This window comes from Bufo bufo, chromosome 3, assembly GCF_905171765.1.
Source record: "Bufo bufo chromosome 3, aBufBuf1.1, whole genome shotgun sequence".
NCBI lineage: Eukaryota > Metazoa > Chordata > Amphibia > Anura > Bufonidae > Bufo > Bufo bufo.
Genome location: NC_053391.1, coordinates 369,715,583 through 369,735,409, shown reverse-complemented (window position 1 = coordinate 369,735,409; position 19,827 = coordinate 369,715,583). Strand labels below are relative to the sequence as shown.

Below are 19,827 nucleotides of genomic sequence, written 5' to 3'. Positions count from 1 at the left end.
TAGCTGTTTGAGAAGGCAGCAGTACTAGCAGTAGCACTGCAGCCTTCTTTCAGCTTTTCTTAGGCCGAACGCCGACATGTTCATCATTCACGTGGCTTAGGAACAGAAGGAGGCTGAGCTGCAATACCAAGCACACCTGGTATACAATGTACAGTGATGTGCTTGGTAAGCTGCGAGAAAGCAGGAGGCGCTCACAGGAGCACCAATGCCTTCTCAAAACAGCCGATTGGCCAGGGTCCCAGGTGTCGGACCTCCGCCAATCAAGTACAGATAAACTATCCAGAGGATAGGTCATCTGTATAAAAATCCTGGAAAACCCTTTTAATATGCATTTTCATTTTACTTATAGTGTGAGAATTCTGGGGCTTAAAATGTCTTACAATTAGGGGTTCAGCAGTTTATAAGCAAGCAACAACCTGATGTAAAAGTTTGTTATTTTTATGCCCATTAGCACCTGCCAAAATCAATAGGACTAGGATTTCTTACACAACACAACTTACTCCAGGGCACTTGGTAATAAGACTTTCATATGACATGCCAGTTTCAATAAATTACCCTTAATGTGTCTAACCAGTGCTGAAAACATACCCATATAATGTGCCCACTGTTCTAAATGAAAAACAGCCTTGTCTGCAACTCATGTAAAGTGATCACAGAACAAGGCTCCACGACTAGGTACAAGTTGATACACCACCACTGTGAGAGGATCTGTGTATCACTGGAGATTTATCAAAACTGTTGAAAAGGAAAACTGGCTTCATTGCCCATATCAACCAATCAGATTACACCTTTCATTCTTCCGATCTCCTTTAGAAAGTGAAAGGATCAAACCGATTGGTTGATATGGGCAACTAAGCCAGTTTTTATAAATCTCAATGTGTCAGAAGTAGATCCATTCAGCATAAGCACTTCTTGAATACTTACACTGGTAAACCATGTAAGAAATGTGCAGATAATAAAAACATATTTATTTAAAATTAAATACAATATCACATTACTTTAGCAACACAACAAAAATAGGCCAAAAATCCTATGATATTTGGTAAGAGATTTTATGTTGCATACTTAAAAACAACAAGTCCAAGATTGGTCCTACATGCCAGCAATAAAAGAGATTGATATTTCCATATTTCTTCAGAATGCAGGAGCTAGATGATTCTGGCTTGTGCAAAAGCAGGCGTTAGGCAAAAAGAGTCAGAAATCTCCCAGCCACAGGACATGGGTGCACAAATGTTCTCCTTCTCTTCATCCGGATGGAATCCTTTCTGCAGGAGCTGAACAGCATCCCTGGAAATACAGGAGGGACAGGGTTAAGATTCACTTCAGGAAAAAGTCTCCTTTCTAGAAGTAAATGTTCTCATACTCTTGTAACATGGTCTTGAGCCAGCCAAGTCCCATTACAAGCAGTTCTACCCCAGCGGCGACTACTGGAATAGACAGCCAACTTGAGTAGCATTGTAACTGTATCAAAGGCAGGGTACTTTGACCCATTTTTTGCCAATCTATACTTCATATTATTCAGACCCCTGTATCTTATTGGTACCATGTTCAGGGCTAAAACTTAAATATTTGATAAAAAAAAAAAAATATATAAAAAAAAGCATAGTTCTACTAGGCTGCAGACAAGGCCAGGTATATATAGTTATTAATGTCCATCTACTAAGCCACATAACAATTGTGCATGTCTGTTCTCTAGTAAGGATTTAGGCTTACCAAGCTGCCCGTGGCATGGCATAGTGAATGCAGGTTTGCTGAAAACCGTTGAATGTGGAGGATGCGGCCACTGTGTAAGCTCCCATGTTATCAAACAGGAGCCAGTCACCAACTTGAAGCTCTGGTAGCTGAAGATGCTCCGCAATCTGATCTAAGCCATCACATGTTGGTCCCCACAAGCTGCTACTGTATAATGGCTGATCTGGAGACGGTTTCTGAAGGAAAAACAGAAAAGCATTTAATTGGCAAAAAATAAATAAATAGAAGTTTATGGTCAGCAAAATATTTGAGGGTTTAAAAAGGAACCTGTCACACTAAAAACAGTGCAACTTGTGGGCAGCATGTAAGAAGCCGAGCAGATTGATATGTAGTTTTGTGGGAACAATTCTGTTAATCTTTTCACCTATTCATTTCTACTCATTCCGGACTTTGAAGTCAAGGAGGTGGTAGCTGACTGGCTATCAATAGAATGACAGGGAATTAATCTGCTGAGCTCCTCCTGCTCTATAGCATGCCGCCTACAGATTGTACTGCATTTTCATAGCAACAGGTTTCCTTTAAAAGAAGGGGGGGGGGGGGGCACAATCACAAGAACAGGGGTTCCAGGTTACCGGTGTGAAACTAGCAGCTGTGATGCTGTCATATGTGTTGCTCTACTATTCAAAGTCTATGGGATTGATGGAGATAGCCAAGGATAATGCTATGGCATCTTCATTAGTCCCATAGAGTTTGAGTGGAATGCAACCAGTACTACACTGTAACAGAGGATCTCCATTCTCATAAACAGCAGGGGGTCCCAGTGGTGGGGCCACCAGATATTAGACATTTGTCAACTATCCTTTGGATAACAAACATTTTGATTCTGGAAAAACATTTTAAAAAAGGGAATCTGTCAGCACTTTTGACCAGGTTAATCTACTGACAGCAATTGTAGGGGCTGGGCTGAGCAGAGCAGTATAAACATACCTTTCATGGAGCTTGCATCATCAGGAGTAGTGTGAATATGAACCTCTATTCTGACAGGTTTTGCTGCTTCTAGTGCCCAGAAGGTGGTGCTTCACTGAAGTGCTCTCTGCTTTGAGCCACTTCACAGCCCTTACCCTCTGGTAAATGACAGCTGTAGCATCCAACCAGGAGACCACTACAGCCGTCACTCAGATCAGGGGGAAAGGGTGAAACAGTCAGAGATCACTTCAGTGAAGCTCCACCTCCGAGGCACTTAAGGAGCAGACTAAAAGTTGCTCTCATTACATTGTGCATTTTCATATTAACGTTTTCACTTCAATGGAGCTCAGCTGCTATACCAGATGCAACCCCTGGACATGTGTGGTGCCGTTTGTGGAAGAAAACTGACACTTAAAGCTATATAGGTCTCCTACACCTTGGGAGTAGTTTTTTTCCCACTTTCACTACAACTATACCTTGTGAAGAATGGGTTTCGGATGAGCATGGTCAAAGAAGATGCAGTTGAATGATCCATAAACGCCATCGTTAACATAATACATTATGTTCTTGTTAGGATAGCTATCTTCATCTAAAAGGAAAGTTAATAAATAAAATTTAAAAAAAAGTCAGTGAACTGCACATCTTAACTGAATGTACATACATGTGAAAATATAAGTTGGAGTAGACAGAAAATATGATGGTATCTTGAGTAGAAAAATGGTGTTCAGTATCAGTATTTTCTTGTGATTCTTTATTAACTGGCTATCCACTTTAGGATCCCCCCTATTGCAGTTGTATCTCTTTGGACAGTCTCTAGACGATCTCCTAACTGGTCAACCCCTTTAAATTCTGTCATTTCTATAACATGCCAACAAATTTTATATTACACTAGTCATCAGCATATTTGGGAGATTTTTCATACATTTTGCAAGGGTATGGGTATATTTCTTTGCCAGTGTACACAGTAGCTTCAAGGGGTTTTCTGGGATTTTAATATTGATGACCATCATTGTATTATTTATGCTGCCCTTGCCAGGTTTCCAAAAAGGGGCAGGGTGAATTCATCGGGAGCTGGCATAAACAATTGCTGAAATCTACGACATCTGAGCTCCTGTAGATTTGAGTCTGGGACATGGAGTTCTGGAGGATCCATTTTACTTAGGACAAGGCCTGTGCTTTGTCAAATTAAATTCCTCCTCCGACAAGGCAGGACCCAGTCTTCATACATCAGGGTCTTGGTATAAAAATAAAAATGGGGTGTGGCCTGCAGCCAAGTGGAGAGGACTGCTTTATAGTGGGCTCCCCAACACCGGAGCCCATCGAACCCGTTCTGAAGGCTCCGACACAGAAGACCTACAGTTGGGTCTAGCAGTCCAGCCGCTTCAAAAGGAGACCTTCCCAAAATCCTGTGGACCTCCGACAGCTGCGGTCTAGTGAGGCCCATCAATCCCCGGCCTCAATTTCTGGGACACACGGACACCGCAGACAGACACCGAAGCGGCACCCAGCACACAGACGAAGGATCCCACTTGGCCAGGGGAGCCACTGCTCATAACACATTTTGTGGAGCTGGCTGCGTTCTGACCTACACATATCCCTGCGAGACATTCAAGTACATCCAGCCATGTTAGGAGATTCTTTCCCCAACAAGGAGCCGAGTGTGCACTCCACATGCCGTAGTGGTCTCCACTTACCGACACCTCCATTGCCCTGGAAAAAAAAAAAAAAAAAAAAAGAAGGTCCTGAACCCACCACAAGCAAGTTCAGGAGGCGAGAGACAAAAATGAGGGGACAGACCCCCGGGAGCAGGACATCTCACATGGCCGCATTTTAACAGAGCACTTCTGTAAAACTCTGCAGTTGGAAGGGTGACATACTCCCTAAGACACCTACGACCCAGAAAGTACCACCCAACATTACCCCTGGGTCAGTGGCAATAGGCCACGAGACACACACATGGGCTGCTGGGATGTATAGCAGAGTCCCAATTTCTCTCCCTGGCGCTGACTCCATCCATACAGCACAGCATTTGGCCAGCAGCAGCGCACAAACCTGCCCAAAGCCACCTACACAGGGAGGAGAACATACAGTCACTACAACAGCAGCCATAAAACAAGGCTACATCCTCACCATACTCGTTTTCATCCTTTGATGTCAAACTCTGAGGACAACATTACACCACCCAATCTCTCCCCTAGATACGCTCCTTCACTCTTCCGAAGAGGACTTCAACCATGCTTCTAATGTGGCACAGGAAGTCTCGGGTTCTTCTACCTCTTTTTGACAAAAGATTGGAGGTACTTACTCCTATCAACTCTGCCCTACAACTGATCACCACGAACTAAAAAAAAAAAAAAAAAAAAAAAACAAATCAGACTTTGAGAATACACACGCAGCACAAAAGATAACCATATCTAATCTGGAACGCACCATAGCACAATGCAGAGAAACAGTCAATTTAACCACTAAACTAGAAGACCTTGAAAATAGATTGCTGCAACAACCTCAGATTCATAGGCGTCCCAGAGAACATCGTGGGAGAGGACTTGCTCACATACCTCACTCTAGACCTACCCACAGCACTGGGCCTGGAACTGTTGACAGAAAGTCCACATCGAACGGGCACACAGAATTGGACCACCTAAACCAGCTGGGATCGATAACCCAAGACCTCACCCAGTCATCGCAAAAGACCTGAACTGGGCGATCAAAGAGCAGATCTTGCAGATCCAAAAACGGAGATCATTCAACCCAATATGCCAAAACCTCTATGATAGGAAGATTCGTTTCCAGCTGATCTATCCAACAAAATTACAGGTACTGGAAAAAGGCAGACCACTCATCTTTGAAGACCCACGCAATGCCCAACACCACTTTCAATTGGATCATTGTTTTCTTTATGGCCCATTAAATCACCTCGTTATTTTTCTCCAGGCATTCGGCTGTGGCACGCAGACCCCTGAGCACTCCATCTCGGTCTTCCACCTCAATTCTATGTTGCTGCTGGGATGGTCAGTCATGACACTTTGAACTTCTACATCAACATCCTGAGGTCAAATCACACACACAATGACATGGGGGATTATACCACCCCCACCGCACTTAAATTGATACCCTGGAACGTGGCAGGCCTTAACCCAATTAAACGTAAAAAGATCCTCACCCACTTAAAACGAACAAGAGCAGATATAATATTCTTACAGGAAACGCACTGGAAGCGAGGGTCTAATAGCGGACTACGGGCACCATGGCTAGACGAATGCCACTTAGACTACACATCTAAAGCCAGAGGGGTAGTTATATTTTGAAGAAGTTTTGGGGGGGGGGGGGGGGGGGGGGAAGAATTGTGATAGAGGAGGAATTGGAGGATAGAGGGGGCAGATATTTACTGCGGCGAATACAAATAGCAGGGGAAGTCACACACTTAAACATATATGCCCCTAATCAAACAAATAGATTTCTTTGCTAGGCTCCAGGCCCTTTTACCCAGGTCAGATCTCAACCTAATCATAGGGGGAGACTTTAACACTACCATATACCCATTATTAGATAACTACTTTACAAGCCACCTAGAACGTCCTCTATAGAGATCTCAAGCAGTCTCATTATGTGACCCATGGAGAACACAACACAACACCGCCCAAGAATATACTTTATTCTGCAACACATGCTAGTTTCTCAAGACTCAACTATTTAACATCAGCGTCTCTTTTCCACTCTGTCATTGACACCTCGATCATGGAAATTACAATTTTGGATCATGCACTCATTACCATAAACATACAGGGCCTAGAACCACAAATCAGAACTAGGTTATGGAAATTTCCCACGTCTCTACAAGTCCTTAGATGAGTTCCATGATTATCTCAAAATAAACTGGGCCAACTTTGTTGATAATAACATTGAACACTTAGACAACCTGCCACTTTTATGGGCAGCCTCTAAGGCTGTCCTTAGAGACCATATCAATTATACACGCCTGAAACGCAAAAAGGCGAATGAAAAATTCTCCTCCTTACATAGAGACCTACTCAAAGCTCAGTCATAATACATTACCCCTCACCTCACACTAAACAGATATATGAAGAAACCAAACAGGTACTAGAATCATTTGTCCAAAGCCAGGCCGTTTGGCTGACTGCTAGATCAAAATAGATATTACAGAGAAGCAAACAGACCAGGACATCTGCTGGCACATCTAGCCCAAAACCGTACTAAAACAGGTACATATTCACTCTATATATGACCCTGCCTCTGCAAGTCCCACTACCGAGATGGGGAGGATTAGGGATATATTTCACCCTTACTATGAGGATCTTTACAGAGCAACCCCCAACAGATCCAGACAAGATAGCCTCCTTTCTCAATTCTTTAGACCTTTCCACTCTTACCGAGGAGCAAAGGACAGCCATCACGGAAACAGAGTTGCAAAATGTGATCTCCTCCTCGCCTAATAAAACCCCAGGTCCTGACAGACTATGTAATTATTACAAAATGCTCAACCCCAAGCTCATCCCTATACTAACTCAACTATACAATACCATATACACCCAACATGCCATGGTCAACCTGTTTCTAGACTCCAAGAAAATATTGATTCCCAAACCCAAAGACGCGGCACTGCCACAATCTTAGACCCATATGCCTTTTGAATAGCAACTACAAATGCCTGGCAAAAATTTAATCTACTAGACTACAAAACATTCTCCCCGGAATCATACACCACTCAGAGGATTCATTAAATCTAGACAATTAAAAATATCAGGGCAGCTATAGCGCCACCCTAGACACAGGATAGTAACCCTCCTACTCCATTACCAAGTCTTGATGCCGAAATGGCGTTCGACAAAGTGTCATGGCCTTTTCTGTATGCCGCTCTCACAGTTTGGCCCCATATTCAGATTTTATTAGCCATTTACAGTCAGATGTCTGCACCACACTCACGGTAAATAGTTACTATAACCCCCATTTAGATATTTTTTTGGGGCACCAGGCAAGTATGCCCTCTCCCCCCTCCAATTTTTAACATCACTTTAGACCCCTTACATTTACAACCACTCGGCACCTCTCCACAAGATAACTGTCCTCTAATCGCCTTGGCTGCATTTGCCGAATATATATTGTTAATTATTACAGACCCAGAAACCACACTTCTACAAACATTACAAGACCTTATAGATGTCAGACAGCTTTCAGGTTACACCCTTATCCAGGTTAAGTCTGAAGCCCCTTTCCTTAAAGGGCCTACAAAACAGAGATAGACTGCTCATTTTCCCTTTCAGTGGCTCTCACTCTATCATACCTGGGGGTGCAGATCACCAGATCATCTGGTAAGCTATACAACGCAAACATTACACCTTCTATACGTACACTGAAGGACACGCTAGCAACATCTCCTTGTCGTACATGGGACAGGCATACCTTCTCAAGATGGTGGAATTTCCCCACCTGTTATATCTTCTACACTCCTTACCAATATACTTACGCCCCAGAGATGAAAAATTAACTACTTACTGTAAATTCATTTGGTATGGTCGTTGCCCTGAAGTACCCCATGTTACCTTACAACAACCTAGGCTGAACAGGGGGCCGAACTTTCCCAACATCAAGGCTTATAACGTTGCAGCTCTGATGAGAATAGCAATAGACTGGATATACCACACATTCATGTTCTCCAACATATGTGAAGAACAGGTCTTCATACCCAGCCCAGACTGGCTCTGGTCAATCTACTCCGATCCCAGAGCGGGCTAGAGAGAACATCCTACTGATGTCAACCTGGCAGGCTTGACAAGAAAGGCTTCTCAAAAACCTACACCCTCACTGCTCATTGCAAATGACCCTTCTGACAAACCCACATTTCCAAGCAGGGTCACCCAATAGGGATTTCTACGATTGGCACAAGAGCACTAACCCTGATTAGTCACTTGGTGGACCACACATGAGCCTGACTTTGGAAGATCTTAAATCTAAATACCCCAACATTCATTTTAATTTCTTCACCTATCTCCAGAAACTACTGTCTAACTTAACCCCTCGAGAATGGAGTCCAGCCCTACAGGCCTCCCTCATACATACTCCTACCCTAAGGAGACACCACTAGTTACTATAAATTCTTACACACCCCTCTGGACTACGGAAAAGGTGAATGGGCAATAACTAAATTGCTTAAAGACATCCCGCAATAACAATGTCCACCCTATATCAGGCTCTGGAATGCAATCTTCGTTATTTGCCATCCATCCGTAACAGGGAGATGACCCTACAGATTTATCACCAGGCATATATCTCTCCAGTTCGGGGCCACCATATGGGAGGCTTTGAATCTGACAACTGCTTCCGTACAAAGGCAGAAGCAGACATTTTTTCATTGTTTATGGCTGTGCCCGGTGATACAATCTTTCTGGCATAAAATTCAGACATTCACCACCCATCTCACATCAGCAGCACCTCTGGATCCTATATGGCCCATCTTTAAGTAGATTGACCTGTTTATTACACGTGTACCCCTGGCAGTAGGAAACATAGAATGTGTCGGCAGATAAGAACCATTTGGCCCATCTAGTCTGCCCAATATATCTGAATCCTATGAATAGTCCATGGCCCTATCTTATATGAAGGATAGCCTTATGCCTATCCCATGCATGCTTAAACTCCTTCACTGTATTTGCAGCTACCACTTCTGCAGGAAAGCTATTCCATGCATCCACTACTCTCTCAGTAAAGTAATACTTCCTTATATTACTTTTAAACCTTTGCCCCTCTAATTTAAAACTGTCCTCTTGTGGTAGTTTTTCTTCTTTTAAATATGCTCTCTTCCTTTACCGAGTTGATTCCCTTTATGTATTTAAAAGTTTCTATCATATCCCCTCTGTCTCTTTCTTCCAAGCTATACATATTAAGGTCCTTTAACCTTTCCTGGTAAGTTTTATCCTGCAATCCATGTACCAGTTTAGTAGCTCTTCTCTGAACTCTCTCTAGAGTATCTATATCCTTCTGGAGATATGGCCTCCAGTACTGCGCACAATACTCCAAGTGAGGTCTCACCAGTGTTCTGTACAGCGGCATAAGCACTTCACTCTTTCTACTGCTTATACCTCTCCCTATACATCCAAGCATTCTGCTGGCATTTCGTGCTGCTCTATTACATTGTCTTCCCACCTTTAAGTCTTCGAAGGAAACTATGATGTCTGCTGGCAGCCCCCACCGTTTAAGTTATTTTTTGAGAAAGTCTCCTTAATGAAAATTTACTGGGTAAAGGCATCTTTCAGGAAAGAGATCCATGTTAAACAATTCTTTGCATGTTGGGAGAGTTTCATAAATATATTGCCCCTCCAGGTTAGAAGATGCATCCAGGATTGTTTCCAACTCACTTTCTTGTATCAGACATGTATTTTATTAAACCATCAGCCAATCTCAGAGATTAATTCTACTTGAGGGCTCAGCGGGGGTTCCTGTGCGTCGCGTGCCTGGAATTTAACTCCACTGACTGGAGAGGAGAGGTGAATATGTTGGGCTATTGTTAAGTTTTATGCACCTTTTAAAAATAAAAACCAACCTTTCCCCTGGAAGACATCAGATTATCCTGGCAGATCTGTTTACTTTCTCCCCTTCTTGTTTTGTTGAATACATAACTTTATTGATACACAAGCCTGGCTGCACTGCACAGTGATGAGTCACAGGCTGGCCACGCCCCCACTCTGCTCTGCCTGCAGCAGCTACTCCATCTATAACTCCTGTGTCTTTCTACACCCAGACATGAATCTACTTCTCACTCAGTAACGGAATCCCATCACTGACCGTCCACAGGCTCTGCCCTCACATGTATATCTAATCCTATCCTGTGTGATACAGCCTGCTGAGCTGTGTATCTAATATCACCGACCGTCCACGGGCTCTTCCCTCACCATCTCCAGAGTGTAATAAACAGCTGGAATCAGCAAGCACATAGGAAAAACACATCTGTATCTAATCCTAACATGTATGTGTGCGATACTTCCTTCTGAAGGGTGCATCTAATCCCATTTTGTATGATACAGCCTGCTGAGCTGTCTATCTAAACCCTTATGCACACGACCGTATACATTTATACGCTAAATAAGGATACTGTGTGCGCGACCTGCATTTATTTTTTTTGCAGTCACGTTGATTTCAGGTCTGCATTACGAGGACCAGAATAAGACGTTCTTTTTTGCAGAACTGACATACGGATGTGGAAAACACATGACTTCAGTGTGCTTTCCACATCTATATCTCAGTACAGCAAAAGATAAAACATGTCTTATTCTGGTCCTCATAATGCAGATCTAAAACCCATAGAACTCAATGGCTCTGGGGAAAAAAAAAAAATATATAAAAAAAATAAGCACATCTCACATAGGCAGTATCCTTATTTAGCAAATCTGCTACTTTGAGAAAGCAGAACGGATATGATCCTGTGCATGAGGCCTAATTTAATTTTTTTTTGGTCCTGACTGATGAAGGGTTTATCTTGGGCCATCATATGTGATAGACCATGATCAGCCTGGGAAACACGGTCCGTGTGTCGCCACAGGCCGACTGCACTCTCCTGACCGAACTGACGTTATGACAGTAATGTATGATACAGCCAGTCTCTTATCTGGTCGGGGAGCCGAGGTTGGCCTGGAAATTGTGGCTGACACATGGATCCCAATCACTCATACTGAGCTGCCATAACAGTGTCACTTATGGAGTCACTCTAGATGTTATCTACAGTGCCACAAAAGTGCTCCCATGTGCCACCCAGTGCCCATGTGCCATCAATAGTGCCCCTAATGACATCCACACTGCCCATGTGCTATCCAGTGCCCATGTGCCACCCTCTGGCTGATCTCTATGCTGTCACTCATGCACAGCACTTACATCACGCTGTACATGAGTCAGTACAGGCTTCACATAGAAGCCTGTACACTCAGATGGCCGGCGGTCTCAGCGCATGCGCAGTAGTGTGCAAGTGACAGGACAGAGGAAGAACGTCAGGAGGCGGTGATGACGTTCTGTCTCCTGCCTTAGGCAGGAAAGGAAGAATACAGCGCTGGACCGGAAGACTTGAAAATGCTTCAGGAGCGGTCATGTGACCGAGAAGAGCATCATAGGAAGGGCTGCGCTGTGGAGGGTAAGTATTGGTGTAATAACCTTCCCTCCACAGGAAATGCAGATGGGCAAATTTCAAGTAGGGGGTCGGAGAACCCCTTTAACTATATAAAGACACTTCTAAACATATTTAGAGGGCTATCAACCTCCTTTCTTCTTGAGCCCCCTTACACAGGCTGATAATTGCCCTGTGTAGAGGTACCACTGATCACCCGAGCAATCACTTATTCCTTGGGTATAAGCATCACTGATGTGGTACATGCTATGAACACAGATCTGCTGTCCAGAAATAAAGATTCTCTATGGTGCCAAGCCATCACTAGTCCTATACAGCGGAGGGGATTGCTGCATGTAAATGCAGTTCTCACCTCCTCTGATGAGCAGGCCCTTGTAAAGTGGCCTTTAGAAACTGATTTCCTGAAGTACCAGCATAACAAGAAGCGCAGTGAGATATAAGAGTGCTCAGTTTCCATTAGGAACCTGTGGGATCTGCACAGAGTGCTAGCGGAAAGCTTTTGTATTAAGACAATACTGTACGTGGAACTTACCATCTGATCCAGAGCTGTCCAAGCACACTTCCTTCTTAGCAATGATGTTAACAGCCAGAGAGAAAGCGGATGCTACATAGTATCTTCCAGGTTCAGCAATGATCTCCACAGCGGAGCCTTCAGGGAAATATAGGTCTAGTGCTGGGTTTATTGCAGCAGCCATCTGTTTGAGAGACATTTTCTATTAGTTTTCCCACAAATTGGTTCATAGCCACAGCATTTCCTTCAAAACTGTCTCAATCTACCATTATATTATTACCTCTTCAAAACGAACTCTTAAATCATCTGTCCCAGGGAAGCCCCCTCCAATATCCAACAGCCACATCTTGTAACCAAACTCTGATGCCATTTCAAAAACCATCCTGGCATCTGAAATAGACTGCACATATGCTTTGGGATCCGTACAGCCGCTCCCCACGTGGAAACTGAAACAAGACATTTAACTGTTAGGTGGTGGCAAAATGGCCCAGTGTGACTGGACCTGCGAAAGGAATTATATACCTGAACCCAGACGCTGAGTTTTGGCTCCTTTGCTCCCTCACCGCCTCTGCATATCAACAGCGTCCCCACAGCAACATCCAATTTGGTGCAGGCCACGTGGCTTGACACATGGGGAACATGTTATGGATGTTGATGTGGGGAGACAGAGGTGGCAGGGAAGTGATGGAGAGGGTGATCAGGTAAATACGATCCCCTCCGTAGGTTTGGTTCAGGTAGTGGGTCTCCCAGAAAGGCCCTAAAGCAGGCATGCTCAACCTGCGGCCCTCCAGCTGTTGCAAAACTACAACTCCCATAATTCCCTGACAACCTACAGAAGGGCATCGTGGGAGTTGGTTTTACAACAGCTGGAGGGCCACAGGTTGAGCATCCCTGCTAAACAACCTCTTTAAAGCCAGATCCACACAAGGTGGAATTGCACTACAAATCCTCAGCAAGTTACAGAATACATGTGAATGGGATTTTAAAACCCCACCTGCATGTAGCAGAAACATGCTGCAAATTTACAAAGCCACAGATTGTTGCAGGAAAAACTACACACTTTCATGCTAGGACAAAATCCGCTGCATATGTAACACATGGATCCCGTCAGAGTCATTGTGGATTTGTCTGGACTCTAACAGGCAGTGAAGCCTAGGAGCTGTACTAATATATACAAGAACTCATGGAAATACAACTTACCTAACACCAATCACATCAACGTTTAGATTCTTAGCCATTTCAAGAAGGTGCCTGCATGATTTTAATGGAGCCCCAAATTTCACACTAAGCCTGGCAGACGACTTGGAGTCATCCGTAGCTATGCGGAGTACCATCCTATAAACAGTAAATGGTCACAGTTAGCGGTTGGACGTTCTAGACAAGTCTCACAACAAAATGATGGCTGCTTGGCATTGGCAACATGCACATACTTGGCATTTGGGTGGTTTCGTGACACTTTGGACAGCTCCACTTCATTGTCAAAAGTCATCATCTGGACTCCATTCTTGGCAGCAAACTTAATCTGGGAAATCTGCTTACAAGGGTTGGCATAAATTATGTGTTCTGGCTTCACACCTATGCTTTGGACCAATTCAATTTCTGCCTGCAGAGATACAGAATAGCACATTATATCTGCAGATACGATAGAATACCAGAAACTCTTATCGCATGGAAGTCTGTCATTACCTTGCTGGCGCAGTCAAATCCTGCCCCTAGTTCTGCCAGGATCTGGACTACTCCTCTGCTGCTGTTACACTTCATGGCGTAGAAAGGCTTCACACGTGGCAGAGCTTTGAGAAAACGCAGATGCTTCCTTACTACATCCCCCAAATCCGCAACAAAGAAAGCATCCCTGTCATCCTGAAAAATACAAAGAACACATCATATAGAAAAACGTGCACATTCAGTTAAAAAAAAAAAAAGTGATGTGCTACAAGGTACTTACAGTCTGCGAGACGTCATTAATAATTTCCTCCATCAGGTCTCTGGCCACAAAGCCTTCCTCCACCATGGTGAAGTCAGACTCCTGGATGTACGTGGGCATTTTTATGTTCTAATGTGGTCCTGCTGACCTCTCCAAATAACGTCGTTTAGAAGTATGCAACAAGCTGGAATAATTCTAGATAGGATTGAAAATACAGAAAGCTACATAAAACCTGTAAATTACATAGCAGAAGCTTCTATGTATGGAAAAAAAAGTTAAACATTGTTCTGGTTTCCATATTCATCTTGAAATATAACCAACATTGTACAATCACAACTTTATCTTAACATTACTGCAGATATGACACAGCAAAGTGATAATCAGATGATGGCAGGGAGCATCTTTGTGTAACGTTACAAGTCAGACTAAGGCTCCATTCACACGTCGGCAATTTTGCGGAACGGGTGTGGACCCATTCATTTTCTATGGGGACAGAATGGATGCGGACAGCACAGTGTGCTGTCAGCATCCGCATTTGCGGAGCGCGGCCCCGATCTTCAGGTCCGCAAAAGATAGAACATGTCCTATTCTTGTCCGCAGCTTGCAGACAATAGGCATTTCTATAGGGGTGCCGGGCGGGTGTGTTGCGGATCCGCAACACCACGGATGTGTGAATGGAGCCTAATCCTGAGGAGACGGGCACTGGCCAATGATGCATCCTTAGGAGGAGTTAAAGGGGACCTTTCACTAGTTTAAAAACTAACTATATCAGTGGGCAGAGTGGCGCCCAGGGGTCCCCCTGCACTTACTAGTATGTCTGGGCGCCGCTCCGTTCGCCCGGTATAGGCTCCGGTGTCTGCAGCTCCCTCTGTTGTACTGAGTCCCAGGCTATGAGCTGTGCGCTACAATTGGCCAGCGCTGCAGCAAGGGACAACCCTAATACAAAAACTCCGCCCCGTACAACAGAGGGAGCTGCACACACCGGAGCCTATACCGGGCGAACGGAGCGGCGCCCAGGGATAATAGTAAGTGCAGGGGGACCCCTGGGCGCCGCTCTGCCCACTGATATAGTTAGTTTTTAGTTTTTAAACTAGTGAAAGGTCCTCTTTAAGGATCAAACTTGAGGGCTGAGGTGCAGATATGGGCAAATAGCACAAAGCTAAAAGTTTTTTTATTCCTTAGTTTCTTAGTCACATCATTTATACGTTTCTTTTTCTTGTTTGTGAATCTTAGGGAGAACTTATAACCAGCAATAAAATAAGTTTAAGTGAGGTCCTTAAGTAAAAATCAGTTGAAAGCAGTATGAAGACAGAAAAGACTGGTACACAAGTGTGATTAATAGGGTTAAAAGGTTCAGACCACTGATATCACACTGTCAGCATATAAAGGGAAGTGCCCCACATCATATGCAGTTGAGTTAACTGGCCGAAACAGGTTCTGAGCACAAGAACTGGCAGATATTCAGATCAATAAAGCGTCTAAGTAACTGGTGTTTTTAACTAAATGAATTTGATCAACTGATCTCACACTGCTAACAGAGGGTGATGCCCCACATTGTATGCAGTAGAGTTCAGCCTGGCCCAAATATTACTGGCATCAAGTAGGCAGACAGATACTTTTCACTGGTCTGAACAGGTTTGGCCGAGTTCACATTTGTGTTTTCTGTTCCACTGATGGAACATTGTGATGGTGCTTTATGTTCAGTTATAGTTTTAGGGTACTTTCACACTAGCGTTAAAGTTTTCCAATATAGAGTTCCGTCCTAGGGGCTCAATACCGGAAACAAATAATGATGATCAGTTTAAGCCTAATGCATTCTGAGTGGAGAGCATTGCGTTCAGGATGCATCACCTCAGTCACTTACGGTATTTGACTGGAGAATATACCACAGCATGCTGCAGTATTTTCTCCGTCCAAGATTCCGGAACACTTACCGGATCTGGCATTATTTTCCATTGAAATGCATTAATGCCAGATCAGTGCCAAGTGTTCCAGAAAAACAGATCTGGTTTTCCGGTCTGTGCAGACCTTTAAAAATGTGAAATAATAAATACCGGATGACACCAGAGAGACGGATCCGTTATTGCAATGCATTTGTAAGACGGATCCGCATCAGTCTACAAATGCTATTCGTTTGCATTACGGATTTCCAAGTCCGGCAGACAATTCCAGCGACGGAACTGAATGCTGGATTCTAACAACGCTAGTGTGAAAGTAGTCTTACCACGTTTTCTTACTGATGTCAGTTCTTGTGTGGTATTTTGTAGGGATCGACCGATATTGATACTCTGGGAACTTTCAGGCAGATAGCCGATAATTTATACAGACATTCTGTGAATTTTCATTTATTGTTAACGTGTCGTTTTTAAAAAAAAAAATAAAACTACCAAAAACTACTAAATAATAACTACCTTTTAGCCACCTTAGGGCCTAGAACCCTTGACCTATGCACCCTGATAGATCTCTATCAGAGTGAATAGGACTTCACACTGTCCTTGATGCCCTGTGCACACAGCAGCAGGGAGCTTACCATGGCAGCCAGGGCTTCGGTAGCATCCTGGCTGCCATGGAAACCGATCGGAGCCCCAGGATTACACTGCTGGAGCTGCCACGGAGGAGGGGAGAGGGGACCCTGTGGCCACTGCCACCAATGATTAATACTGGGGGCTTGAGTGCAGGGGCACACTGTGCCACCAAAGATAAGTCTCTCATTAATTCATATACAGGAGGTGGCTGCAGAATCACAGCCAGCTCCCGACCTCTATGACAAGTAGCTGCGGTAGTTAACACTTAAGGTGCCGCACCTAAGGGGTTAACTGCAGCGGATCGTGGCTACAGCTCAGAGGTTGGGAGCTGGCTATGTGATTCATTATCGGAATATCGGCAAAATAGATACCGATAGCTTTCAAAATCCTGAATATTGGCCGATTTTATCGGTAAAACCGATAAATCGGTTGATCCCTAGTATTTTGTATTAGGTGTACTGCCTGGCTATTCTGGACAGTAAACAGACTGACCGACATTACACATAATGCAAAATACAACACAAGGAACGAGCATCAATGTGAGAAGAACGCAATAACTGAATACAAAAGCACCATCACAATGTTCCTTCAGTGGAACAAAAACCATAAAACACAAATATTAACCCAGCAAAACCTGTCCAGATCAGGGACCTGTCCATCTGCCCACTGATGCCAGTTCTTGTACCTAGAACCTTTCCGGGCCAGGCTGAGCTCAACTGCATAAGATGCAGGGCACCACCCTCTGGAAGATCACTGGCCAGAACTCATTTAACCTTTTCAATCACACTTGTGCCAACTTTGATGCCCAATCATTTCTGTTGTCATAGCTTTCAACTGATTTTACTTCAGGACCACTCACTGCAACTTATTCCATTACTGCTGATCGGTTGCTCCCAAAATTCATAAAAATAATCCAAATGATGTGAATTAGAAGCGGACTTCAGCCTGGTGAATGAGGGGGGGGGGGGGGGTAGCAGGAAACAGAATGGTCCCTACATGTGCCCCGTCCTTACCTCCTATCAGAAGGCCCAGGGAGGCGCTCCTCTCAGCCCCGGGTTCGCGTCGTCGCCAGTGGCGTCTGGTAGTCTCTGCAGGAAGAACATACAGCAGTGAGAACGAGCAGTGGGCGGCAGCCTCCACAAGGCGCCCTCCTCAAGGCTCACCTTAACATGCATTTACACGGCCGCTTCCCATGGGTGGTGGCAGTAAGAATGGCGTAGACTCGTCCTCCGCAAGGTGCGCTACTGAAACTGAAGATCTCTTGACTTTCAGCTGCGCAGCTCGTTTATATAGTGACGGAGCCTCCCGTGATGTCACGTGTCCAGGCAACACTGCATTCTACGATTCCCGTCTCTAACCCCGCCCACTTCCAAATACATTACCTCATGATACTAAAGAATGCGGGGGTCTGGGAATGTTCCTGTTCTCACAGCGTAAATCACGTGATTATGACCAATCAGCAAACTGTCACGTGATGTATACGCAAACTGGAAGAGGGGAAGAGGAATTGCCCAACACCCTGAGCTTTCCACCGTTGGAATTGAAATTGGTCTAGAAAGAGAGGACAGGAGTCAGGACAGGACAGGAGTCAGATATTTCAGCTTCACAAATATCTGCAGTGTGTGAACATATCCTAAAGGAGTTATCCATCTTTCTTTTTTTCACAGCTTCTTTGGAAAATGAAAGGTGGAATCTGATTGGTTGCTATGGGTAACTAAGCTAGTTCTACTTTACACCAGTTTAATAAATGACCTGCAACGAACTAGGGCCAGCGTATGGGGGTTCCCTTACCCTTTAAGTCTGTGAAGGTTCTCATTTATCTAGGTCATGGTATATCTGTAAGGCCCCTTTCACACGGGCGAGTATTCCACGCGGGTGCGTTGCGTGAGTTGAACGCATTGCACCCGCACTGAATCTGGACCCATTCATTTCTATGGGGCTGTGCACATGAGCTGTGATTTTCACGCATCACTTGTGCGTTGCGTGAAAATCTCAGCAAGCTCTATATTCTGCGTTTTTCACGCGACGCAGGCCCCATAGAGCAAGTGCGGATGCGGTGCGATTTTCACGCATGGTTGCTAGGTGACGATTGGGCTGGGGACCCGATCTGTATTATTTTCCCTTATAACATGGTTATAAGGGAAAATAATAGCATTCTGAATACTGAATGCAAAGTAAAATAGTGATGGAGGGGTTAAAAAAAAATAAAAAATAACTCACCGAGTCCACTCGCGTAGTTGCGGATCTCTGTCTTCTTCTGTAATGTTGAGCTGCCGGCTAAGGACCTGTGGTGACGTCACATCACATGATCTAATCACATGGTCCCTCACCATGGTGATGAATCATGTGAGGAGCACAGTGACGTCATCAAAGGTCCTATTCCTGTGCACAGCAAAGATGAAGACAGAAGAGATGCCGGCTGCGCGATCAAGTGGATTAAGGTGAGTTAAATTTTTTATTTTATTTTTTTAACCCCTCCAGCCCTATTGTACTATGCATTCTGTATTCAGAATGCTATTATTTTCCCTTATAACCATGTTATAAGGGAAAATAATACAATCTACAGAACACCGATCCCAAGCCCGAACTTCTGTGAAGAAGTTCGGGTTTGGGTACCAAACATGCAGATTTTTCTTACGCATTGCAATGATTTGCACTCGCGCGGAAAAATCGCACATTTTCCCGCAACGCACCCGCATCTTATCCAGGCAAAAAACATGACGCCCGTGTGAAAGAGGCCAAAAGAATAAATCATGGCAACTGGACTTACTGTAGATTTCTTGAAAACTTTTCACTCGTTGGAAGAACGAGTGAAACGTTTTCAAGAAATCTACAGTAAGTCCAGTTGCCTTGATTTATTCTTTACAGACTTACCTTTTAAAATGTTTTTACGGTATATGTTCCTCTGGTAGAGCAAATTGTCGTGACGCCAGTTGCATTTCAACAACGAGGAAATGGAGTCCCCTAAAGTATGGTGGTTTTGGAACCCAGATGTAGGGTTGCCAGAGTGATGTAAGGGTTGCCTAAAGTGTCCCTTGGGTGGGGTTTTAGCACTTGTCACAGTGCTCCTACCTGGATA

At 44.2% G+C, this 19,827-nt stretch overlaps 1 protein-coding gene across 2 annotated transcripts; it reads right to left on the bottom strand.

The window, feature by feature from the left end:
- Positions 1-1,033: 1,033 nt before the first annotated feature.
- Positions 1,034-18,161, bottom strand: AZIN2 (antizyme inhibitor 2). Of its 2 annotated transcripts, none has more exons than XM_040424596.1 (11): positions 17,912-18,161; positions 17,762-17,836; positions 14,245-14,407; positions 13,986-14,159; positions 13,730-13,902; positions 13,500-13,634; positions 12,580-12,745; positions 12,321-12,483; positions 3,135-3,247; positions 1,714-1,928; positions 1,034-1,287 (listed from the first exon to the last, which is right to left on the bottom strand). In XM_040424596.1, the coding sequence occupies exons 3-11, from the start codon at positions 14,341-14,343 to the stop codon at positions 1,149-1,151; spliced, it is 1,377 nt and encodes a 458-aa protein (XP_040280530.1). In that variant the 5' UTR covers positions 14,344-14,407; positions 17,762-17,836; positions 17,912-18,161; the 3' UTR covers positions 1,034-1,148. The 2 variants fall into 2 exon arrangements, with proteins under 2 accessions (XP_040280530.1, XP_040280531.1); XM_040424597.1 differs by having other exon boundaries at positions 14,245-14,418; positions 17,912-18,120.
- Between the last annotated feature and the right edge of the window lie 1,666 nt (positions 18,162-19,827).

What these genes read in the sequence shown, in the direction of transcription:
- AZIN2 (XM_040424596.1), bottom strand. Translation starts at nt 14,343, where the DNA reads ATGCCCACGTACATCCAGGAGTCTGACTTCACCATGGTGGAGGAAGGC. An exon ending in GTTGATGTGATTGGTGTTAG is followed by an intron (nt 12,746 to 13,499) that starts GTAAGTTGTATT and finishes GTCTTGTTTCAG; the next exon opens with TTTCCACGTGGGGAGCGGCT. An exon ending in GGACAGCTCTGGATCAGATG is followed by an intron (nt 3,248 to 12,320) that starts GTAAGTTCCACG and finishes CTTTCCTTTTAG; the next exon opens with ATGAAGATAGCTATCCTAAC.